We start from the raw sequence: 26,963 nt of genomic DNA, 5'->3' as shown, positions 1-26,963 counted from the left end.
TAGATTTATTGTTATAATAAACAAATACAGTACTTATGTACAGTATGTTGAATGTATATATCCTTCTTGTGTCTTATCTTTCCATTCCAACAATAATTTACAGAAAAATATGGCATATTTTAGAGATGGCTTGGATTGCGATTAATTACGATTAATGAATTTTTAAGCTGTGATTAACTCTATTAAAATTTTTAATCGTTTGACAGCCCTGATTTTTAAACGTTTCAGATAATAAGGACACATAGTCTTTTTCTCTGTGTCTAAGCAACTGAACAGGACAAAAAAAGTCTCCAAAAGGGGATTTTTTTCTACTTTTCACCCATCACCATGTGGTAAAGTCAAACAGGATAAGAAATTCGTTTTGTCATATCAAACATTTATTATTTATCAGTTTGAATATGTTATATTGCTAAGAACAGTGCATGAAAAAGGATCTCCTGCTGTTACCCCAATCCTTATTTTATCACCAGACATCCTGTTGTGAAATGTAACACAAAGCCACAAATCCAAGCATTGCAGTTCAGTTTGGTAACCACAGCAAATTAATCAGTTGTTGTTCCACCACATGTCAAAAGGATTAGCTCACAGTTTTTCAAAATAATGCCCACCATTTTAAAAAAGTAACAGCGAATGAATAATTCATTCAAACCTGAAAATTTTCTGTGAACATAACCTGTATATATAAACTTCCCTAGAAACTAATCATGCATGTCTCTTTAATTTCTTGTTTTTTGAGCATTGTAGTGTCCATTCCACTTGATTCTGTCTTCATCCAGCTCATCTGCCACTTGTCTCAGTGGGTCATTAGTCTTTCCTTTCTCTATGCACCTTGATGAATGGGTGGTTGAGCAAGTGATTGATTAAAGAAAATACTCCAGCGCGGTGACTGGCAGCACCATTCAGACCTTGCAGTTTCACCACCAGATGGATTGTTTATCCTTGTAGACCACGCCGTGTCGCTGGGATGCCAGTAAAATGGACTACAATCGAATGTTTATGTATTTACGGTGTAAAACTAACAACCGTATTCTGGGTTTGGACAGAACATTTTTACAAGCATAAACCTGTGATATGTACCAGTGAGTCCCTACTATATCAGATGTCCTCAATAGGCAGGTTGCATTACAGATCTGGACCCAGGCGACTTTCCATATCTATTATTAGAACATTTTGACTAAGGCTTGTAATTCAACCAGCACATCTTTGGGGGATTTACAAAAGTCTGATTAAATCCAGTGAAAACTTGTGGCAACTTTTCTTGCCATTATGGTTGTACATTTGCTTATGAATACAGGAAATAGTTGTAATTGTAATGTAACTAACTTGTGACACAATTAGGCATTGTTCATTTACAGCTTTGCACGTAATGCAAGTTCACTTTAGTAAAACAGCTAAGAATACAAGGTTTAAAGTCTTTAAGCTGTCGCATTGCTACACTATGCGGTGCCGCAATAGTGTCGCAATGAAATGCTCCTGTTGGTGCATTCTCATTAGCAATGCGATGCTCCTATTGGTGAGTTCGTAAGCGAAAAGACTTATGTGTACATTTTTTTCGAGTGGCACCGTTATGGTACATAGTTGTCGAATGCATGACATGCGTCAGTGGGATGGTAATGAAGGTGTGTGAAAAGTGAGCCTGACTTCTGTGCTCACTTATAGGAAGTGAATTCTCTCAAGCGCCACAATTAAGTGGAGACGATACTGCATTTTCATTTCATTGTTGTATTGCCAGATGAAAGATTAAATTGTTTTCGTCTCAAAAAATAGAAATTCGCCTAATTATATTTTAGTCTCCTTAAACACATTTTTAGCTCATTATCTTCTCGTTCTATTGTAATGAAAAAAAATGTTTGTCGACGAAACATTTTCGTTAATGTCATTGTTGACATAAACAATCATTATTTGGAAACAGAACAAATGTCTCATTTTAAATATAGCTTTGTACCTCTGAAGACATGCAGCTTGTGGTTCTTTACAAGAAGCAGATTATTGTCTGGGATAGCACGGTGGATGAGCAGTTAGCATGTCTGCCTCACAATTCTGAGATCAAGGATTCAAGCCCGGCTCCGGTCTCGGTGCTTGGAGTTTGCATAATCTCCCTGTGAGTGCACGGTAGGATGAATGGACACTCTAAATCAGGGGTCCCCAACCTTTTTTGCACCACAAACTGGTGTGATTTGTGTCTTTTTTTTCACGGACCGGTGTTCTGTCAAATTTTGCACCCTTACAAAATTTTGCTCCCAAAGCTTTTGTGGCGGTGAAAAAAAGCCCTCTTTTATATTCAGTTGGACTCTTAATGTTATCCAACGGAGCTAAAAAACTATTTACATCATAAACATACATGTGCAACACGAAAATTAATGCTTAACGACACAGTGAAGTTGTTAAGTGAGAGAGCTGCGTGCAGTTGTTGTGTGAAGCTAACATGGCAAACGTAAGTTAGTATTCCTTTCTTTAAAGAGTTTGTAGTGTGTACTCTGGAATCGTTGCATTCGCGGTCATTTTTAACGTTGCGCGGATGCCAAATTTGTCAGAGCAGTGGCAATGTGCTCCAGAAAAATACAGCACATTTAAAATAACATTTGTTTTTAGCCCCGTCGTGTTAAGTGCAGGGAACATACAACTCACCCGCTGAATCAGTGGGAGGCCTGAGCTTGTTTCGTTGAGACGAGATGGGAGAGTGAGAGAAGCCCGCTTCACAAAGATACGATGTTGGAAATTGTAGCACAGTTTTCAGTTTCACTCCTAGCGCTGTCAGCATAGGCAAGGCAAGGCAAGGCAAATTTATTTATATAGCACAATTCAACACAAGGCAATTCAAAGTGCTTTACATCACATGAAGACCATAAAAATCACATTTAAATCAACACTACGTAAAAACCAAGACAAATGATCGCATTTAATCACAGAATAAAAATAAATAAATAAAAATAAAACAAAAATAAAAATAAAGCAAAAACTACTACTAATAATAATCATTGAAATCAGCAATGGAGATAAGCACAAGAGGAATAGAAGGCAGGTAGGTTGAAATATATAGACAGTTATGGATATGCAGTGCCAAACAAAAGCGTTTTTAGCCCTGATTTAAAGGAGCTAACAGTTTGAGCATACTTCAGACGTTCGGGTAACTTGTTCCAGAGGTGAGGAGCATAATAACTAAATGCTGCCTCACCCTGCTTGGTTCTTGTTCTTGGAACATGCAGAAGACCCGTTCCAGACGACCTTAGGGGTCTAGATGTCTCATAGGAATCTAACAAGTCAAGCATGTATTTTGGTCCAAGGCCATTAAGTGTTTTGTAGACGAGCAGTAGTATTTTATAGTCTATCCTTTGACTCACTGGAAGCCAGTGTAGCGATTTCAAAACCGGTGTAATGTGGTCCAGCTTCCTTGTATTTGTGAGGACTCTGGCTGCAGCATTCTGTACTAGCTACAGCTTCCTGACTGATTTTTTATCAAGACCTGTAAATATACCGTTGCAGTAGTCCAATCTGCTGAAAATGAATGCATGCATAAGTTTTTCCATGTCTTGTTAAGTCAGAAGCCCCTTAATTCTGGTTATATTTTTTACGTGGTAATAAGCGGATTTAGTGACGGACTTTAGATGGCTATCAAATTTTAGGTCTGAGTCAATAATTACGCCAAGGTTTCTGACTTGATTTGCAGCTGTAAGTGACATTGTGCTAAGTTGGCTGCTTATCTTTGACCTTTCCTTTTTTGGCCCAAAAATGATCACCTCTGTCTTCTCCACATTTAACTGGAGAAAATTCTGGCACATCCATTCATTGATTTGACGAATGCATTTACTCAGGGAGACTAAGGGACTATAATCATGTGGGGACACAGAAATGTACAGTTGTGTGTCATCGGCATAGGCGTGATAGGAGATGTCATACTGTTCCATTATCTGAGCTAACGGAAGCATATAGATGTTAAATAAGAGTGGTCCAAGAATTGACCCTTGAGGGACTCCACACGTGAATTTGGTTCGTTCTGACTGATAGTTTCCAATTGACACAAAGAAATCTCTATCATGTAAATAGGATGTGAACCACTGAAGAATAGTGTCAGTAAGCCCTACCCACTGTTCCAATTTGCTGAGTAGTATGTTGTGATCAACCGTGTCAAATGCGGCGCTGAGATCCAATAGTAGCAGAACAGATGATTTGCCTGCATCGGTATTCCGACGAATATCATTTGGGACTTTGATAAGCACGGTCTCGGTGCTGTGTTGTGGCCGAAATCCAGACTGAAATGAGTTAAAAAGATTGTTTTGCATTATAAAAGTCTGGATCTGTTCAAACACAACCCTTTCGATAATTTTCCCCAGGAATGTCATATTCCAAAATGACATTAATCCAGAACCTCGGTAGAGTTGTTGTCTCAAATGTACGGTACGTTTAAGGTTTCCGTGTTTTGCGATCTGTACAAGCTAATATTCCTGTTGCACAGACATGCTCGAATCACTCGGTTTATTCACATACGGGTCACAAATCCACTCCTTCGTAGTTCGTGGGTCTTGAGTAATTGGGAAGTAGCATAGATTTTGTTTTCTTCGAGGTTGTAGGCTCATCTTCTGGCTCGTCAGGTGCCTTTTTCCCTGTAAAAAAATCTGTTCAAAGAGGTCGGTTTTTCAGTCATTCTAGTGTGGGGGGCTAATTATTTCCGGGAACAAATGTCATGCTCCCTCCCTACGTCATACATCATTATCAAGGACAAGCGCACATAAATATACAAAACAAGATGTACTGCTAGCAGTCCAATCAATGGATTTCTATGATGAAAATTTATCCTGTAGTATTGTAGCAATTCTTATATATCCCGCCCAATTGCATGATGGGGAGTTGGGGCAACCACGACTGTGGGTGGTGGTTGCAAATGTTATTACATGTGCGTTGTGTTAGCTAAAGTGCACTGTTTATTGAAGTCCTGTTGTGAACGGGACACAAGAGCAGTAAGTGTGAAATAAAAGTTAACCCTCTGTCATTCTTCCCCACGTCGCTCGCCACAGTATTATATGTGGAGTAGACAGGGACATTGGTGTGTTAAGGCAGGGGTCCCCAACCTTTTTTGCACCACGGACTGGTGTTATTTGGGTCTTTTTTTTCACGGACCAGTGCTCTGACAAATTTTGCAACCCATCAAAAATTGCAACGATGCGGTTCTGTGCATGTGCATAACATTAAACATTGCCGCAAAATGCGCAAATGCAGCGATTCCAAAGTAAACACTACAAACTTCCTTGAAAGAAAGAAAATATTAACTTACGTTTGATCATGGAAGGAGTTATAGAAAAGTTCTTCTCAGATTCATCCTGCCATGTAAGCTGCACACAACAGCTGCACACCGCGCTCACCATTAACGACTTCGCCTTGTCGTTAAACATTAATTAAGAAGCCCGCTTCACAAAAATACGATGTTGGAAATTGTAGCAAGGTTTTCAATGCTCTTGTCGCGATGTCAGGATATTCCAGAATGACTTTAATCCAGAACCTCGGTAGAGTTGTTGTCTCAAATGTACGTTTAATAAGGTCGCCGTCATTTGCGATCTCTCTGTTTATTCACAAACGGGTCACGAATCCACTCCTTCGCAGTTCGTGGGTCTTCGAGGTTGTAGGCTCGTCAGGTGCCCTTTTCGCCGTAAAATTATCCTTTTCGCCGTAAAAATATCTCCAAAGACGTCTGTTTTCCAGTTATCTTTGCTTGTGTGGGGGCAAATTATTTCCGGGAACAAATGTGCTGCGCCCGCGGCCTAGTAATACGTTATTATCGAGGACAAGCGCACATAGATATATTATATACACAAACGAGATGTACTGCTAGCAGTCCAATCAATGGACTTCTATGACAACATTGTAATCTATCCCGTAGTATTATATCTAGAGTAGACAGAGATATTGGTGTGTTAAGCAGGGGCACAGGGTTAATTCGGCCAGAATGCGGTCGTTATTAAAGTATTGTTTCTGTGCGGCCCGGTAGCAAATGCGCCACGGACCGGTACCGGTCCGCAGCCCGGCAGATGGGGACCCCTGTGTTAAGGGGCACACACCAAACATAATATGGCCAGAATGGAGTCGTTATTAAATTATTTCTGTGCGGCCCGGTAGCAAATGCGCCATGGACCAGTACGGGTCCGCGGCCCGGCGGTTGAGGACCCCTGCTCTAAATTGTCCGTAGGTATGATTGGTTGTGCGAACTGTTATTTAACAATTATTGTCTGCATAGCCAAAATGAATAATGTACCTTATAATAAAACGTAAATGACCACTTTACTGTTTTGTTAACTTAGGCCACTTTTACACGACAACGATCTTATGCAAAAATGCAGAAGTGGTGTTTTGCTGTTATTTTCATTCTGCGTTAACACGACCATTATGTGTGTGGAAAACTGCATGCACACGGAAGCGCAAAAGTGCATGAAACCTCCAATTAGCCGATGTAGTTTTGTGATTTCTTCTGTATTCAGGCTGTGATTAGAGTAGTGAATAGTTGACTAGATTCTTGTTGTTAAACCAAGGGCGTAGGTTTGGTCTCAGCATTGGTAGGGACGATATAACATATCAAGATATCCAAGGACTACAGGTCTACATCTGAGGCATACTAGACTTTCCCAAGCTCGAACCAAAGTAATCTCATGAAATTCAGATGTGTGATTTAATTTCACATATTTTTTTCTTGTGTCATTTAATATTCATGTTAAATAAAGGGACTTGGACTCTGAAGCCACCACGTTGCATTACCGCAATGCACATAATGCAAACAATGATCCAAATGAGAGATGGCTAGCTTGACTACGTTATTCCTTGTGGAGGCGTTCCTGACCGCAGTAGTTTTGCAGGTTAGCAGGTTCACACAGTTTAATGTTATACTAACTCTGATGCAGGTTGGACTTTCAGTAGCAAAATGAGTGGTGTTTCCCCCACGTCCACGACATTGACATCTTTTTACAATACTTGCAGAAGCTGCTGCTGGCAAAAAAAAAAAAACTTCAAATATTCCTCCCCTATGAAGGGGGCAGAGGAGGCGGCATGTTGTTGAAATTAACCTGTCGGGGCTGTGTGTGTCTGTGTGTGTTTGGGGGGTGGGGGGCGGTGGGGGCAAGTCATCCGCCAACCAAACGTGCGTTTTGAGGGTGGAGTGGATTGGCACATTCAGCAAGTAAAAAGGGATAAATGTAAGTCTAAACATAATGAAAATCATTAGCTTAATAATGGTAGGGTAAATTCTATCCTTACAACATATGCAAAGACAATCTAAATTACATACTGGACTGTCTCAGAAAATTAGAATACACAATATTCTAATTTTTTGAGACAGTCCTGTGTATATATACAGGACTGTCTCAGGAAATTAGAATACACAATATTCTAATTTCCTTAGAATATTGTGTATTCCTTAGAATATTGTGTATTCTAATTTCCTGAGACAGTCCTGTATATATACACAGGACTGTCTCAAAAAATTAGATTCTAATTTCCTTAGAATATTGTGTATTCCTTAGAATATTGTGTATTCTAATTTCCTGAGACAGTCCTGTATATATACACAGGACTGTCTCAAAAAATTAGAATATTGTGTATTCTAATTTTCTGAGACAGTCCAGTATACGAGTATAACTGAACTCATTACAAAATGCAAAGAAGGTTGCTTAAAAGTTGGTGGGGGCAATTTGAGCATCCTGAAAAGATGGTAGTGCTATGTCCCTACTGTCCCTATGCAAACCTACGCCCTTGTGTTTAACACAGTTAGATCGTGTACAAAGTTGCGACTTGAAGACAAGTTTTCATACACTGTCGGACTGCCCGTATGGACTGACGTCATCAGTACCTTCACCCCTTTCACTGACAAATATGTTGGAGCATTATTGTCACTTCCTGCTCCGGAGTACGGAAGTCCGTTGTCACCCAAAACTAACTTTTGCATTGTCAACCATTTAGACGGCGACGACATGGGTGGAGCGTTTGCAAGATTTCCACTCTGGAAGGCATTTTCAAATTTTTTCGTTTTCAGCACCCAAAACGCCGTCGCCGTGTAAACGATAGGGCTCTCTGGAAAGGATTTTGCATTGTCACCCCTATTGCCATTGTCGTGTTAATGCCCCCCACCCCATTTTAAGGGACAGATTTATTACCTCAGTCTATCTTGTTTGGAAATTACACTCTTCAATCCTCTCAAGCACCAATTGTTGCATTGGCATATTTTTTTCCACAGGCTGCAACTATGTGTTTATGTACAGAAGAACATGATGGATACAATGAGATGTACAACAAATTTAATGTTACCTAAGTTGCCATGTTTTTTTTTTCTTTTTTTTGCATCACTGAATATACACCATTATTAATCTAGCTTTTCCTGTTTCTCTTTTCCTTCAACAGCCTGAAGAATCAAATTTGTGTCCAGTGAGCGTGAGACAAACTAACAACACTGGATTGATGTCAGACAAGCTGTGGTCAGCTTGGCCCGCTTTTTTTCTGCCTCTGCTCTGCAAACTGTCCTCATTCCCTTGTCTGTCTTTCACAGTCAGTTTGGCGTCGCCTGGAAAATGAAGGATTTTTTTTTTTTTTTTTTGAGGGGCCTTTCCTATTGCAGCACTGTATCATGATCTCACCTGAGAGAAATGGAGCTAAGGGCCAAACAACACACTGCAAAACATTGAAAACATTACATTTGCATGGTTGAGCGCTCATATTGACCTGACATGACACATTAATTGTAGAGCAGTTCATTTACTACTAGTCAAACAGAATTCAGATCTGTTGGTAAATTGCAGCTTTTCTACATGGTATTAAATATAATTTCTAGCATTACAAAAGGTGTGCTACAATACCTTTGACTTCTTGACAATTAAGATGAAATTTTTTTAGTCCTTGAAAAATATGATTTATTTTTGGAGTATTGTGTTTTTATTTTGCATTAAGTAGCAATAAGAGTTTTGGACTTATACTGACGACTAAATTTTGGTTGCATAATATAGTTTTTATGCAAGATGAAAAAAAAATTACAATTGTGGAATTGGTACATAATTATTCTGTCTGAATCTGTTGTTAATACCAGCTGTTATTTTGTGTTAGATAGAAAGTGCACTACGTTATTAGTCATTGAATCCAAAATTAAAGTGGAAATCGCATGATAGAAGTTTCCATATTCTACCGCAAGCGGGTTTGGGGTTTTTTCACTTACTCTGGCTTCTTCGAACATTCACAAAACTACTTCCTAGGTACACTGAATAATTTGAATTATGACAGCTGAGGTCCCAGATGAGATCTTTAGCTAAAATTATAATAGAGGACAAATTTTTATTCAGATTTTTTTTCTTAAGTTTTTCCATATGTTAGCCTACTTTGTATATTTTTGTTGAATGCTATTGGCTTTGAAATGGTTCCTCTGGTCAAGACAACTTCAGTGTAGTGTTGTCTTTATCTCTGGGAGATGTGGCTGCTGTAGCGAAATGTTGGTTCAAAACCTTTCATCACACTATGTAGACTTGTGGAATGTTTGTAAAAATGTTTAAGTGGATTAAAGTAACAAAAAATGAAGGCCTCACTAAAGAGTATTAGATATTGTGGCATGTGGTATCTCGACATACGAACTCATCCACTTACGATTCTTTCGACATATGACGTAAAATTTGGCTCGTCATCTATCTTGACATATGACGACATGCTCGAAATACAACGATTTACAACAGTGTCATAATTTCATTGTTTTCACGCAAGACTGCAGCACGTCGGATTTTCCTGTGAGAGAAATCATGCCTCCCAAGATGGTTCGTGCAGGTGGTAGTAGTGGTGAAAAAAGGAAAGAGGTGACTCTTACCATTGAAATGAAAAAAGAAATCATAGGGAAAAAATGAGCATGGTGTACGTGTGAGTTAACGGGACAGACAGTAAGGCCCACAACATGGCTCACTGTATCATTCTCTAGTTCACCAGTAAGTTAAGGTAACAGTAATAATGTTGTTGTTGTTTTTTTTTTTTAATTTCTTATTTAATCATAATTTGTTTTGCATGTGTCTAATTTAATGCATTGGCAGAACACAGCTCAAAGTCTCCTCCTCTACCTCCACACCCGTCACCCCCGACCTCTGTTCGCCAATGTCTATAAGGTTAGGAAACAATAAAAATGCCTTTTTATTTAATATTTATAATTTATTTGTTTTGCTATCTGTAATTGCTATTTGTAATTCTACTTGCAGTATTTATAAAGGATTTATTATACTGCGAATTGTCGAGGTACCACTGTATATAATATACTTTACATTAAATTACGTTATTATATATATATATATATATATATATATATATATATATATATATATATATATATATATATATATATATAGTGTGTGTGTACAGTGTATCACAAAAGTGAGTACACCCCTTGCATTTCTGCAGATATTTAAGTATATCTTTTCATGGGTCAACACTGACAAAATTACGGAGCCCCCCGGGTGCCAGGGTAGAAAAAATAAAAAAATCATAGCTAATCTGTACCTACAGTTTACTAAATTGTACCCACAGATTACTAATCTGTACCCACAGTTTACTAAACTGTACCCACAGTTTACTAAACTGTACCCACAGTTTAGTAATCTGTACCCACAGATTACTAAACTGTACCCACAGTTTACTAAACTGTACCCACAGATTACTAAAATGGGGTTTTAAAAGGTAACCATTGCACATTTTCTTTGGTAGCTGTCTACATTTCCAGGTGTCATCAATCAATATGGCATGTTGTGTGTTAGTAGCCGCTATTGCGGCTACTAAAAATAGCTAACTGACAAATGAACACTACTTGAATGAAGCACGCACGGACACGACAGCAGCACAGAAAATGTGCAAACACAACATGCCATATTGATTGATGACACCAGAAAGACGCCTACCAAAGAAAACGTGCAATAGTTACGTTTTAAAACCCCTTTGTTCGCCGAGGGCAAATGGTGCAGTTGGTTGGTCGGTCGGTCCCTCGGCGTTTGTACTCGGAGTCCCCGCTAAACATTGGTGACCACTGTTTCCGGGTCATTGCTAAACTGTGGGTACAGATTAGTAAACTGTGGGCACAGTTTACTAATCTGTGGGTACAGATTACTAATCTGTGGGTACAGATTAGTAAACTGTGGGTACAGTTTAGTAAACTGTGGGTACAGTTTAGTAAACTGTGGGTACAGTTTAGTAATCTGTGGGTACAGATTAGTAAACTGTGGGTACAGATTAGCTATGATTTTTTATTTTTTCTATCTTGGCACCCGGGGGGCTCCGTACAAAATGACACCTTGACACTATGAAAAGTAGTCTGTGTGCAGCTTTTATACCGTAATTTCCAGAATATAACGCGCACTTTTTTTCCCCAAAATCAACTTGTAAAATCATGGTGCGCATTATAAACGGTTACATGGATGGAGACAGAAATATATATATATAACATACATATACAGTATATATAAACTGATTTTTTTTTATTGACACGGCCACGTTGTGTTGAAGAAACGTATGCGGCAACACGTTGCCGACCATTACGGTACGTGACATCACCATTTTGTTTCGGTAATACTTCACTCTAATCGGCTGAATGATTTCGTCTGTGTTAAATTCTGCCTTTTTTTTTCCATTCTTCATAAAGCTTCTTGAATTCATTTGAATCAACGTTTATTGCAGCTCCGCAACTCGGAACATAACAAATGTAAGCACACACACTTCCTGTGTCCGTCAACTATATCGGTCCCTCGGGAAACTCAAACCCAAATAACAATATTTCCTATTGTTACTGTCGTGTTGACAGCGATGAGCGCTCACGGATTTCCGCCTTACGTTCTCACTTTCATTTTACTGTATCAATCCATGGAAGAAACATTTATTCATCATGATGAAACGAGCAAGTTATACAGCAGCCTTTAAAAGAAAAGTCACATCTGTTTTGTTTTCTCCTAGATTCTGGTAAGTTGGAGAAGTTGTCAAATCATATTATTACCGTCAATATTGTCAGTTTATGGTAATGTTTTGAACTACCAATGTGCTATGCTTGTGCTGTTTCACCAGTCAGTAAAATGACATTTGTGTATCTGTACACGAGCTCTGTTTTCTTGTATTCTTCTATTTATTGGTGCTAAAATTAGGGTGCGCGTTATAAATGGGTACAATAATTTTCCCTTGATTTTACAAGTAAATTTGGGGTGCGCATTATGCACGGGTGCGCCTTATATTCGGGAAATTACGGTAATAATTAATTTCTTTTCCCCTCAAAATAACTCAAAATATAGCCATTAATATCGAAACCCCTGGCAACAAAAGTGAGTACACCCCTTAGAAACTACGTTCATCCCTAAATGTCCAAATTGACTGCTGCTTGTCATTTTCCCCCCAAAATGTCATGTGGCTCGTTACAGGAGTGTTGTCAGCGTTGCTGTAGAGATTGAAGAGGTGGGGGGTCAGCCTGTTAGTGCTCCGAACATACGCCGCACTCCACATCAAATTGGTGTGCATTGCTGTGACCCTAGGAGAATGAAAGAAAGCCCACAAACAGTTTGCTGAAGACATGTCAACATAGCACATGGATTACTGCAGTACTTCTCAAATAGTGGGGCGCAGAGCGATGCCAGGGGTGGCGCGTGTGACCTCGGAGAACATGCTTTTTTATTGCCGTACTAGAATAAAGTGTACTTGCACATCCACTCAGTGGGTGGCAGTGGCGCTCTCATTTTCAAAGTGCGCGCAGTATTTTTGAAGTAAGCAAGAGCACACGGAAGACTCATGTAGAGCTGGAGAACTGTGCGCCGTTTTCGAAAGCCGTTTTCCGGCCGGACTCATGGAGCGACCCACTGTCTTCTCCGGTTCTCACGTGTCCGCCCGAGAAGTGCCATTTTCAGCTTGGGATTGTCACGACGACCGCCCTCACCTACGGTTCTCCCTCGGCCGCCGAGAATGCGCTTTTTTCGGGCCGTTTGCCTTTGACATTTAATACAGTTGTAGATGAGGAAAGACCACTGTTTACTGTGTCTAAAAATGATTATAGCGGACTGCCGGAAGCCAAATAAATTAAGACGCCACTTAAAGACATTAGACACCAATCTCATTGATAAGCCGCTTGGTTGTTTTTCAGCGAAACGTGCCGAATATTGCCAACAATCGTCCCGCTTTGTCAGTATTATATCAGTAAACCAGTGAGCACTGTTAGCATGCTCAATGCAAAAAAAACCCACACCATTGCAAACTGGAGGTGATACTGTGAGCAGCGAGCAGCGAAAATAAAAACTGTCCTTCTGTCCAAAGACCCTTTTTTTTTTTTTTCCCCCTTAGTTTTGTTTTTTTGGTCAAATTTTTTGGCATGTTGTCCTCATGAGTTCATGTTTCTTATCAATTTTTATTTGTTATTACTTACTGATTTTATTTTTCAGTATCAAATGGTCAAAAATGTACCTTGAGTGTATTTTTACAGTTTGGATGTGACTTTTTTTTTTTTTTTTAAATTCAGGCAAATTGATGCACATTAAGTCTTTTCTGTTACAAACAACGTTAATAAAGTTATACTTTATACGTTGATTTTCTCTAATAGAGAAAAAAGGGATACAATGCGAGGCAGAGGCATACTTATAATAGTAATATTATAGACAAATGATACTATTTACGTGGCGGCAGGGTTTGGGGGGGCGCGAAACATTTACGTCTTCCGAGGGGGGGGGGGGGGGGGCGTAACAGAAAATAATTGAGAAGCACTGGATTACTGGAACCGTGTCCTATGGTCTGATGAGATGGGTGGGCTTTCTTGTCTACCGTCTTCAGAAGACGCTTCCTCCTAGGGTGACATTCATGCACACCAATTTGATGTAGAATGCGGCGTATGGTCTGACCACTAACGGGCTGACCTCCCACCTCTTCAATTTCTGCAGCAATGCTGACAGCACTCCTGTAACGAGTCACATGACATTTTGGAGGGAAAATGACAAGCAGTACTCAATTTGGACATTTAGGGATGTACGTAGTTTCTAAGGGGTGTACTCACTTTCGGTGCCAGGGGTTTAGATATTAATAGCTTATTTTGAGATATTTTGAGGGGAAAATCAATTAACTATTGTATAAGCTGCACACGGACTACTTTTCATTGTGTCAAAGTGTCATTTTGTCAGTGTTGTCCCATGAAAATACTTATACTTAATATCTGCAGAAATACGAAGGGTGCACTCACTTTTGTGATAGACTGTATATACCACACAGTGGTACCTCAATATGTGTATTTAATTTCGTTCCAGGACCTGGTTTGCATTCTGAAATGGTCGTGTTAGAGAGGTGCAGTAGAGTTTTTACTTTTCAGGTTGGCGTTGGCGTCTGCTACAGTAGCAGTGTTGTGTTGCACAAAATCTGAAATAAATGATTAAAAACCTGACAATTTCTTTGCTGATGTTACAATAATAATAATTGTCACCTTAACTTAAAAAGACTGGCGAACGGATGTAGGAGGAGGACCATCGAGGTCATAGACATATTCCCGCCATATTTTTGAGCCAGTTCACTGGCGCACACACTATGCTCATATTTTTCCATCGATTACATCTTAATTTCAATGGTGAGCATCACTTTTTACTTTTTTCACCACGTGCACTAACCTACTTTACCCATGTTGATTTCTCTCACAAAAAAAAATCAGACGTGTGTCTGTCTTGCGGAAAAACAATGAAATTGTGACACTGCCATAAATGCATGTCGAGAATGTCGTCGTTTGTTGAGACAAATTACAAGTCAAATTTTACGTCAGATGTCAAAACGATCATATGTCAAGATACCACTGTATACATATAATATACCGTACTGTACATACCAGTGTTTTTCAACCTTTTCTGAGTCACGGCACGTTTTTACATTGGAAAAAATCTCGTGTTGTTCCAAAATTACTTTCAGGACAGTATACTAGTATTTATTTATAAAATACTTTCTCAATATTTATATTTACTCAGTGTGAAACTTGAGCCTGTTTAGATGAACCCAAAGCTGATATCCTGGCAGGAATCTTCATCAACAGCTCTCAGTCTGTTGTTTTTTCTTTTTTTTTTTTATAGCAGTTAGGGTAGAAAAGCTCTGAATTATTAGACAGACGGACTTTAGCAATGTCTTTAACCGCATCATGGCCAAGCAGCTCGCTGACAATAGTTTTGCAGGCAGGTAGTATTAAGGTGTCTGCCACAGTATGGGACTTTGGATTTATCAACAAGCTCAGCAGCAAGGTAACTGGCTTTGGGGGCTTTCTCATTGACCTTTGTAGATTTTCTCAAAAAGGTTGCCCGTTTCTCTGTGTTTTCACATAGGCGAACAAAATAGTCCATTGACTTGTTTTGAAGCGACAGGTGTTTCGTTTGGGGATGATGTTTAGGATAGCTGCTCGTGTCGCGTTTAAAAACTGCTCAGATTTCTAGCCGTCAGCCACCTTGCTGCACTTGAAAATGTGTTGGAATAAAACACGGGTAGGATTGACTCTTGTCACATATGGATAAAATGGAAAGGACACTTTCGTGAATATTGACTCTTGACCAATCTAATCAAATGATGTACCGTAGACGTGCTAGCGTCCACATTGTCACGGACAGCAAGGTAGCCGATGTCTAGAAATCCGAGCAGTTACTAAACGCGACAAGAGAAATACCACGGTCATCTGCACACGACCGCAACTTTCTACCTCCTCCTTCCTTCCTATTGCAACTACGCCCGACAAACGTAAAAAGATAAAATAAAAATGCGACATTGGATCATTTCTCTCAGCATACCTGACAATCTCTCACAGCACACTAGTGTGCCGGGGCAATCTCTCACAGCACACTAGTGTGCCGGGGCACACCGTTTGAAAAACACTGGTATATACACACACACATACAATTTGAGCTATGAACAAATCGTTTGTGAACTTGAGCTGTGAACTCGAAATGGTATTTGATTGGCTGTGGAAAAGTGATTCGTTAACCCACATTTTTGGCCTCCGATCAGAACAAGTTGCATGTATGAGGGTGAGCGAGTAGGATATCCCTTGCGCGTCTCGTCTAGGACTGTATGCGTGTACGTACTGTGTGTGGGGAGTGCGCATGTGTCATGCTTGAGTGTTTGGATAGTGCTAGTTTCATTTGACAATAGTAAGCCAACGAATGAGCATTAAATTAAACTATTAAGTAGTCAGATGAAGCCTTTCTCGGCCTTGTGTCAATGCATCAGTCGTTGACTTGCAGTTGACTTTTCACTCCATCATGGCAACAGACTAAGGGATTCAGTTTAGCTAATGCTGTCAAAAATTAAGATCTCAGCCAATGAGGATGGATTCCAAGCAAATAAATCCCTGAATCTGAATCTTGATCATACCCAAAGCCTAATATGGCTTCAACCAATTTGCCACATGAGGTATTATGGTTTTCCACTTACAAATGTGTGTAAAATGTGCACATGTTCAAAAGAAGTTTTCAAATAACTGAGGTTTTGTGCAACACTTTGGGCTTGTTCCTATGTAGCATTTGTCTTTTAATTTCATGTTAAATAATGTCATCAGGTATTATGTGAAATGATATAAATGATTATAGTCACAATGTTTTGACTTTTGAAGTTCTTCTTGCAAACTCTAAATCTACTGTAGGTGCTTTATGGTCTGCCATGCTGTTTGGGATCAAAATGTAGCTTCGACTCATTTTTTTCATTTTGTAAAATCACATTTACTGGCAGCTGGAATCATTTAAAGCTGAATTGTCGGGGTTATAGAAAAAAAAACTAATGATGACTAAACCTGTCGCAAGCGAGACTATTGCCACCTATATAAACTAAACTTTATACAAATGCATTTTTTAATTGCAAAGAACAAATGCGTGTATGATTTAAATTGCAAGTCAGAAAAAACATATTTACTTTGCTTATTCATAGCAAGAATAATTACTTTCAAACGGGTATAATTCAATCATCACTTAGGCATCCACATCTTTCACCCTCTACCCACCTTGTGCTTTGGAATATGTCCTTTATTGTGTCAGAGAATTCCAAAATAAAAGATATTTACAACTGTATAGACTCCAAACCTTTTTATTGTCTTGTCTAATGTGACCTCTGGATTACATTGTTATGATTCAAATGTTAGGATTAAAAAATGAAATATTCCAAAAAATATGTTCTCCTTAACAGTCACTGGCAGCCAAATAGGCTGCCAGTGACTGCAATGGACATCCAATCACGTCCATTTTGGACTATGATTTCATCGAGCCCCTCCCACTCAAAATGGACTTGACGTCTATTGCCGTTATTGTGTCTTTAATACAAGTTTTACCCTTCATTTGCAAAGTATTACCACACATCCTCTGTGAATACTAGAGTTGGGAAAAAATATCATCTGGCAGTATATCACGATCCTACAGTGGGGCAAATAAGTATTTAGTCAACCACCAATTGTGCAAGTTCTCCTACTTGAAAAGATTAGAGAGGCCTGTAATTGTCAACATGGGTAAACCTCAACCATGAGAGACAGGATGTGGAAAAAAAAAACAGAAAAATAACATTGTTTGATTTTTAAAGAATATATTTCCAAATTAGAGTGGGAAATAAGTATTTGGTCACCTACAAACAAGCAAGATTTCCTGCTGTCAAAGAGGTCTAACTTCTTTTAACGAGGTCTAACGAGTCTCCGCTCGTTACCTGTATTAATGGCACCTGTTTTAACTCATTATCGGTATAAAAGACACCTGTCCACAATCTCAGTCAGTCACACGCCAAACTCCACTATGGCCAGGACCAAAGAGCTGTCGAAGGACACCAGAGACAAAATTGTAGACCTGCACCAGGCTGGGAAGACTGAACCTGCAATAGGTAAAACACTTGGTGTAAAGAAATCAACTGTGGGAGCAATTATTAGAAAATGGAAGACATACAAGACCACTGATAATCTCCCTCGATCTGGGGCTCCATGCAAGATCTCGTCCAAATGATAACAAGAATGGTGAGCAAAAATCCCAGAACCATACAGGGGGGACGTAGTGAATGACCTACAGAGAGCTGGAACCACAGTAACAAAGGCTACTATCAGTCACACAATGCACCGCCAGGGACTCAAATCCTGCACTGCTAGACGTGTCCCCCTGTAGAAGAAAGTACACGTCCAGGCCCGTCTGAGGTTCGCTAGAGAGTATTTGGATGATCCAGAAGAGGACTGGGAGAATGTGTTATGGTCAGATGAAACCAAAATAGAACTTTTTGGTAGAAACGCAGGTTCTCGTGTTTGGAGGAGAAAGAATACTGAATTGCATCCGAAGAACACCATACCCACTGTCAAGCATGGGGGTGGAAACATCATGCTTTGGGGCTGTTTTTCTGCAAAGGGACAAGGACGACTGATCTGTGTAAAGGAAAGAATGAATGGGGCCATGTATCGAGAGATTTTGAGTGAAAATCTCCTTCCATCAGCAAGGGCATCGAAGATGAGACATGGCTGGGTCTTTCAGCATGGCAATGATCCCAAACACACAGCCAGGGCAACAAAGGAGTGGCTTCGTAAGAAGCATTTCAAGGTCCTGGAGTGGCCTAGCCAATCTCTAGATCTCAACGCCATAGAAAATCTGTGGAGGGACTTGAAAGTCCGTGTTGCCCGACGACAGCCCCAAAACATCCCTGCTTCAGAGGAGATCTGCATGGAGGAATGGGCCAAAATACCAGCAACAGTGTGTGAAAAGCTTGTGAAGAGTTACAGAAAAAGTTTGCCCTCCGTTATTGCCAACAAAGGGTACATAACAAAGTATTGAGATGAACTTTTGGTATTGACCAAATACTTATTTTCCACCATGATTTGCAAATAAATTCTGTAAAAATCAAACAATGTGATTTTCTGTTTTTTTTCCACATTCTGTCCCTCATGGTTGAGGTTTACCCATGTTGACAATTACAGGCCTCTCTAATATTTTTAAGTGGGAGAACTTGCACAATTAGTGGTTGACTAAATACTTATTTGCCCCACTGTATATGTCACGTTCCGAGTATCTGTACTTTATGAGTATCAATACTTTAGATACTTCTAATGTGCTAAACCAGTGTTGTGCCAACCACAAGCCAACAAACTAGAGATGTCCCGATCCGATCACTCTCCATTCTGCTGCTTTTTTTGGTCCGCAGTGCGCTCGAGATTGCTTGTTAAAGTTAACAATGAGTGACAGCTGTTGAGGTTTGATGTTTTCAGAGAAGCCTGGGAGCGCTACAATTGAAAGATGCCACATTGTTGAGCTTGTTTAAACACTTGCGGTAGTGTGAGTGGCAATTCATTGTGTGTGTGTAAGTAAGAGGTGGGTAGTAACCCGTTACATGTACTACGTTACATATACTTGAGTAACTTTTTGGGAAAAATGTACTTCTGAGGCTGCGTCTACTCTAGGATGGATAATGGCCTTAAACGTGTAATTAGTTGGACTATACGGCATGTCGGCTACACTAGTATGCCTATTATCCGGATTAGTGGTTAGACGGATAATGTAGGCGGATAATGTTACCCGCCACCTACGTGCTGCCTAATATGGACTGCTGTCACCGTACAACATTCGGATACTCAGGAAGGGACGTCATGCCGTTGGACAATGGAGTCGGACGATCTCGACGTGGCACTCCTGCTCTTTTCTTTTCCACACATTTTTCTTGAACCTTCAAACTACATCTCAATAATATGCTTAAATTCAGTGCCCATTTGGGGTCCTCCCATCGCGGATGAGGTAGAGATGAACGTTTTTTACCTAGCTCGTCTCCCGAGTTGTCTCTTATCAGCCAGCTGCTGGGCTGGCCCCTCCCAACTCAATGCCGACTGAACATGAGTACTGTATATAAAAATGCGCAGAGGAAAATTAAACCCCGAAAAGTGACGTACGTGGTATCGGTTTATTTTCCCCAGACATTTCTGCCCGTCAAAACTGCTGTCTTTTCCAGGATCGCCACTTTTATGCACAAGCAGTCCTGGTTGCAGTGCCACACCATATGCTTCTATTTGTTTTTTCCCAAGTGGTGAGAGCACAACCGACCATCGATTGTAACATCCCAAGTAATGATGTCAGGCTTTCGTTGTTTTATAAAGATTTATTTTAATCACAACACTGCGCCTGCTCGTAAAAGCCGAGCGTGCTCTCCCTTCCACTCTCGCTCCTGCGTGATGCTTTTAATTGCGATCGCGGAAAAAACAGTGATCACAAAATAAAGACAGTCTAAAAGGTGTAGTAATTTCGAAATTTGCCGCGAGCGAGGAATGAGTTTCCGGTTCAGAGGTAAACTGCGCGGCTTCTCGTTTTTACGCATGCGTAGTTTGCGCAAATGCAGGCGTACCTTGCAGAAGCGGGGAGGCCCTTAAAGGCACCTTAAGGTATAAAAATACTCGGCAAAATACCCTGGAGAAAATTATCTGTCATAGTGTAGACGTAGCCTATGAGTAACTTTACTCAGCTATATTTTTTACTTTTAATTGAGTAGATTTGTGCAGAAAAAAAAACGCTACTCTTACTCAGCTAGTTTGGGCTACACAAGAGTTGTTACATTTTATTCTACGTACCGTAAATTCCGGATTACAAGCCGCTACTTTTTTCCCTCATTTTGAATCCTGCGGCGTATGCAATGATGCGGCCAATTTATCAATTTTTCTAACGACCGCCAGGAGCGCTCGAGCATAAAATGCAAGCATAAGACTCGTGGAATATGTGTGTCGAGGAGACGCTAGTTGGCACTCTTACCCGTATTTTAAGTTTGTGCTTTGTGCACGAATAAAAGTAGCAGACCCTCATCTTTGTGCATTAGTAGAATTAGCATAGCCTGGTACTCCAGACTCACCGCTGTTCCAGCTATTGAGTCTGGCCACCATTAAGCGGATAAAATTTTCAGAGCGGAGCAAGCGACAGCGGAGTGGACCAATCAGCGACGGGCGGGACGAGGGACTTGCGCGCGGAAGTAAACATACGAGGAGAGCGGAGTTTATTCAACATGGCTAGCGCGAGACAGACTGTTGTCACTGACTTGTGTCGATGTGTTTTTGGTAATTTAAAACTGATTGGATTGGAAGATATTTTCGGCTCTTCTGTTCGCCATCTGTGTTGTGGAGATGACTTCCGACGCGGAAGAGTGACACCGCTCTTTAAGAGCACGTCACGCAAATAAACGAATCTGATTTATCGATTGATTTTGTACTTGCTCGAGAGGGCGTTAATGGGCTGGGTCTCAGACTGTTCTCTCAGTGTTTGAAAAACACACGGAGAACAGTCTGGCCATGCCAGGCAAGAATTAGCATACCCGCATCATGCTAGAAGAAATGGATATGATGTGCCAAGTTGAATTGAAGGCTTGGATGGCCAGCGGCGTCAGATCGTTTACAAAAGAGGTCGTATGCGAAGAGCAAGTTTTGCAAAAGTCTGACAGCGTGGAGCAGCGTGAAAAAAATCCACCATCACCAACGGGTTTCGAAAAGCCGGTCTGCTGCGTGATGAAGAGGACGACACGCTAAGGAGTGAGCTTGAGGAGTCAGCTAAGTGCCGTCTTGCTGGCGCTGTTTGGAAAGAAAAGTTAAGGTATTGTAACGATGACAAATAGTAACCCGTTAAGTTAGGTTGCAGTTCTTTATTTTGGAAACTCGTCGAACAGCACACGACTGCTGCCTCTAGCAGCCGACGCACAGACACACCCGCAACAACAACGACAGCACGTCTCTTGCTCTTCCGCACCTCCCTTACCTGTAAGTCACGCGCTGTATCATAACCCGATTTGTTAAAATATGGTATTTAAACTTGGAAAACTGTGTATTTCTTTATAAATATTTCAGTTTAATATGTGGGCACACGTGGCTTATAGGCAGGAGAGGCTTATGTATGTACAAAATGCTTTTTCCTTTAAAAATGTACTGGGTGAGGCTTGTAATCCGGGGCGCTCAATGGTCCGGAATTTACGGTACATCTTACCTACCTATTTATTCTACATATTTGTTATTTTTTTGCCAGGTGTATTACCGGGTTAGCTCTACCGATTTCACCTATGAGACGTCACAACAATAATCACATGACTCCATTATACCAATCAGACACAAGCTTGTTGTTCAATCTTCACGCCAGCCTGTTCAATCATGTGGTGTCTTTAAAGCACCGTAAAAAATGAAGGATTTCATTTAGAGCCTGCCCTCAACATGACTCGAAAGCAAAGATTTTAGCTTCTCTCCCAGTTTTGTTTGGCACCGACTGACCACGGAAAACCGGACATATAGTCCTTGTAATTCCAAAATAGTAATTATGAAGGAACTCTTCTAGCTAGCAAACTACTTTCTCCACCAGAGGGCAGTTATGTTCTTTTGGCGAATAATGCTTCATTTATGTTTTTCTTCTCTCGTCGAAATACAATGATTTTTTTTTTTTTGGTATTATTTTTAGGGCTGTCAATCGATTAAAATCTTTAATCGAGTTAATCACAGCTTAAAAATTAATCGTAAATAATCGCAATTCAAACCATCTATAAAATATGCCATATTTTTCTGTAAATTATCGTTGGAATGGAAAGATAAGACACAAGACGGACATACTATACATTCAACATACTGTACATACGTACTGTATTTGTTTATTATAACAAGTCAACAAAATGGCATTAACATTATTAACATTCTGTTAAAGTGATCCATGGATAGAAAGACTTGTACTTCTTAAAAGATAAATGTGAGTACAAGTTATAGAAATTTTATATCAAAACCCTTCTTAATGTTTTCATTTTAATAAAATTTGTAGAATTTTCAAACAAAAAATAAACTAGTAGCTCGCCTTTGTTGAGGTCAGTAATTACACAATGCTCATGAATGGTGCTGAAACCCATAAAATCAGTCAGACTCAAGTGCCAGCAGAGGGCGACAAAACACAAAAAACCCACAAGTAACAAATAGACATGACACAGTCATTTTAATCTGTTTGAGCGGGGCATGCGTGTTAATTGTGTCAAATATTTTAACGTTATTAATTTTAAAAAATTAATTACCGCCCGTTAACGCGATAATTTTGACAGCCCTAATTTATTTTGAAGTAACGCTACTCTTCCCTGTGTAAAATTTTGGGCTGCTGTACCCATCTGTGTGTTCTGAGCAGCGTGAGCGGATTTGAGTTGACTGACTCAATGAAGAGTGTAATAAAGACAAGTACTTTTATTCTTGTTTGAAAATAATTCCTTCTGACAGTAAGCTGTTTAAAATTTTTTTTTTTTTTTTTTTTTTTTCCTTCCACAATTTTTTTCCGGAATCGGATTGGGACTCTATATAAAATGTGATGAGTTTTAAATAGTTTATGTTCAAAATTGTGCTTTTCTATGTTTAAAAAAAAAAAGAATAAATGTCAAATGGCATCTGGTTTAAACGGAGATGCATGCCTCTTTTTTTGGGGGGGGGGGGGGGGGTAAATTTTAGAAGGTAATATGTTGCCGTGATTGAAGTATCGCAATACGTATCGGACCGCCACACAGGTATCGGCATATGGATCGGATTGTGACAAAAGAGGATTGTCCCAGCCCCAGTGAATACTATACATATACCGAGACTGGCATTTGAATGAGTGAAAAAAAAATAGATTCCTATACTCACTTCATACTTTGAATGGCTTTGCTCATTCAAGTTTTCAATGTGTTACTATATTCCCTGTGCTACACTATCTTGTTTTATCCCACTGGCTCCCTGAATCACATCTAGTGCACAAGTAGGCCTATCTTTCTGATATTGAAAAAGATTGTTTCCAGAGATGGTATCATCTAGAATACTGCATATGGGCTAAGCAAGACAGGATGTATGAAGAGTTGGAGCCTGCAGGCTGGAGAACATCAGAGCCCGGGAAATCTGTGGGGGGTTGCTACATTTCTCACTGCCTTTGAAGAAGAAAACCATGATTATTTCAAGAATCAGCCCTGTGAGGTGAGTATGGGGATTGATTTTTTTTTTTTTTTATTTCCTCACACTCTTAGCTCACTTTAGTGTGGGTGAAAAATGTAGAAAGATAATGATTGAAAAGCTTCATTAAGCATAAACTTCCTTTGTGCACCTCAATGCATAGAATATCTGTAATTGCTCTTTCACAGGAATGAAAATTAGGATACAGTGTATATTAAGAGGATTGGCAAAACTAAGAACAACTATTTTTTAATCTTCAATTCAAATAAGTGGAGTATTCCGTTTAAGTTGTGATTCAGATATAGTTAATCAGCAATAGTTAATCTCAAGTAAGTATAACAAGTCGTAAAACACTTTTTTCATTTTCTGCAACAATGCCTAATCCATCAGTCTTTGTTCCGAATGCTTTCCTGAAACCAATCTATGGCCAAATAAGACGTCTATTTTAGTGATTTCCAAATATAGATACCGTATGATTAAGTCTTTTGCAGCTTTAATCCATCCTCTGATCTATCTCGTTTCACAGTGCCAGTAATGTCTATTCATGAAGGAAACTGAATATTCTCTTTGCATACAAAGTAGCTGAAAGTTATCTGGGAAAGAACATTAATACATATTTAATGTCATATTAATAGAATATTTCTGGCATCCCAATTTCCTTTGGGTGAAACACAGTCTTCTCTTTTACTTTATCACTGTGACATATTCTATCCGTGAGGTACAGTTTTAGTAACATGTAGATATGGACATACATGATGAGTAAGGCTAGCCTTAATCTCATCACAGCCAGTTTTACTAGGGTGCTATGAATTTAGTATTTTATTTCAATGTCATGGGTTTTCCTCAGAGGAATAGCCGATGCATTAAATAAGACAAACATTCTAATAGGACAAGCCTTTGATTTATTAATGTGCAAACAAAATCCAGCAAAAATGTCTTGAATTATTAACTCAAACCTAAATGCTACTAAAAGGACATCACTTTCTCTCTTTCTATCTTGATTTATTTACTGCAAGTCGAAAAAACATCCTTCTGTTTGTTTAAGGAGACTTAGCGATTTTGGAACATTTTGGACTAGGTTTAACAACAAATGTCGAAATGTTTCTTTAGATGTCCCCCTCAAAGAGAGAGGTGCTATCAGCTGTTAGAAGACTAAAGTTCATTGGTTACCTTAAAACTTAGACTTGAGCAGACTCAGTTATCCATCCATCCATCATATACTGCTTAGTCCGGGGTCGGATCATGGAGGCTTCCCTCTCCCCAGCCACTTCAACCAGCTCCTCCGGCGGGATCCCAAGGTGTTCCCAGGCCAGTCGAGAGACAGTCTCTCCAGCGTGTCCCGGGTCATCCCCGGGGCCTCCGGCCAGTGGGACATCCTCTCCAGGGAAGCATCCAGGAGGCATCCGAACCAGATGCCCGAGCCACACCAACTGGCTCCTCTCAACGCGGAGGAGTAGCAGTTCGAAACCTTGTCCCTCCCGGATGACCGAGCATCTCACCCTATGTCTAAGGGAGAGTCCGGACACCCCGCTGAGGAAACTCCTTGTATTCGCGATCTTGTCCTTTCAGTCAAGACCTACAGCTCGTGACCATAGGTGAGGGTAGGAACGTAGTTTGACTGGTAAATCGAGAGCTTCGCCTTTTGGCTCATCCTTCTTCACCACTGCGGACCGGTGCAGAGTCCGCATCACTGCAGACGCTGCACTCATCCGCCTGTTAATCTCCCTCACCCTATTACCCTCACTCATGAACAAGTCCCCAAGATACTTGAACTTTTCCACTTGGGGTAAGATCTTATCCCCCTAACAGGAGAGGGCACGCCACCCTTTTCCAACTGAGGACCATGGTCTTGGATATGGAGGTGCTGACCTTCATCCTAACCGCTTCACACTCGGCTGCAAACCGCTCCAGTGAGAGTTGGAGGTCACGGCTTAATGAAGCAAACAGCACCACATCATCTGCAAAAAGCAGAGATATAATTCTGAGGCCACCAAACCACCGAACCTCAACGGTTCGGCTGTGCCTAGAAATTCTGTCCATAAAAATTATGAACAGAATCTGTGACAAACCCTCACTGAGAACGAGTTCGTCTTACTGCCGGCAATGCGGACCAAACTCTGACACTGGTCGTACAGTGACCAAACAGCCCAAGGGGCTAGGTACCTTGTATTCCCGGAGCACCCCCCACAGGACTCCCCGAGGAACACGATTGAATGCCGTCTCCAAATCTATAAAATACTTGTAGACTGGTTGGGCGAACTCCCATGTACCCCCGAGGACCCTCCCGATGGTTTAGCGCAGACATGTCCAAGTCCAAAAACAATGTGGTCCGTGGTCAAATTTCATCCGGCCCCCAGCCTCTGTCATAAAATCAATAACGTCTGGCCCTCACACAGACTTCATAAATTGGTCAGTAGTACTGCTACCAGCATATGAAGTATCTTACACACTAAATGCTGCTCCTCATTTACCCAAGAAAAGGCAGCAGCACTCAAAGCAACATTACCCCGTGTGACCCTTTACCCCCAATTTTCTGAAATGCGACAGTCAACAAAAAAAGAAAGTTGACGGCTGGCGCTTCAAGGATAGGTGGAAATTGGACTATTTCTTCACAAAAATCCGCAACAACTGTCTGCCTCATTTGCAAAGAGACAGTCGCTGTTTTTAAAGAGTTCCTTGTGAGGCGATATTACCAAACAAGACACGCTGACATGTACGACAAGATTACAAAGAAGATACGTAGCGAGAAATTGAAGTTGAACTTGAAGCTAGTTCTAGAAGCTAGAGTCAAAAGAAAACGCCACAAAGGCTAGTTGCGAGATTGTTGAAATTATTAATTAAAAATAAATAAATAAATAAATAAAGCATATGTGACACACAGAATGGCTTGCTAAAATTTGCTTAAATATATTGTTCTACATAAAGGACGTCAGCCAAGGTTGGCCCTCCACATTTTTACCACACCAAATATGGCCCCCTTTGCAAAAAGTTTGGTCACCCCTGGTTTAGAGCTTGTCCACTGTTCCACGGCTGGGAGGAAAACCACATTACTCCTCCTGAATCCGAGATTCAACTTCCCAACGGACCTTTC

General features: G+C 40.2%; 1 protein-coding gene across 1 annotated transcript in view; it reads left to right on the top strand.

Moving 5' to 3' along the window:
• Window positions 1–10,246, top strand: part of zmat4a (zinc finger, matrin-type 4a) — a 97,017-nt gene extending 86,771 nt beyond the window's left edge. Inside the window, exon 7 of the mRNA XM_057831790.1 lies at window positions 8,377–10,246. Within this exon, the coding sequence (XP_057687773.1) occupies window positions 8,377–8,404 (28 nt within the window). The 3' untranslated portion in view covers window positions 8,405–10,246. The remainder of the gene's footprint in view (window positions 1–8,376) is intronic.
• The last annotated feature ends 16,717 nt before the right edge of the window (window positions 10,247–26,963 follow it).

Source organism: Corythoichthys intestinalis, chromosome 3 (genome assembly GCF_030265065.1).
Source record: "Corythoichthys intestinalis isolate RoL2023-P3 chromosome 3, ASM3026506v1, whole genome shotgun sequence".
In the NCBI taxonomy this organism is placed as follows: Eukaryota; Metazoa; Chordata; class Actinopteri; order Syngnathiformes; family Syngnathidae; genus Corythoichthys; species Corythoichthys intestinalis.
Note: the sequence above shows the minus strand (reverse complement) of the source record. Positions and strands in the feature narration are given on the sequence as shown.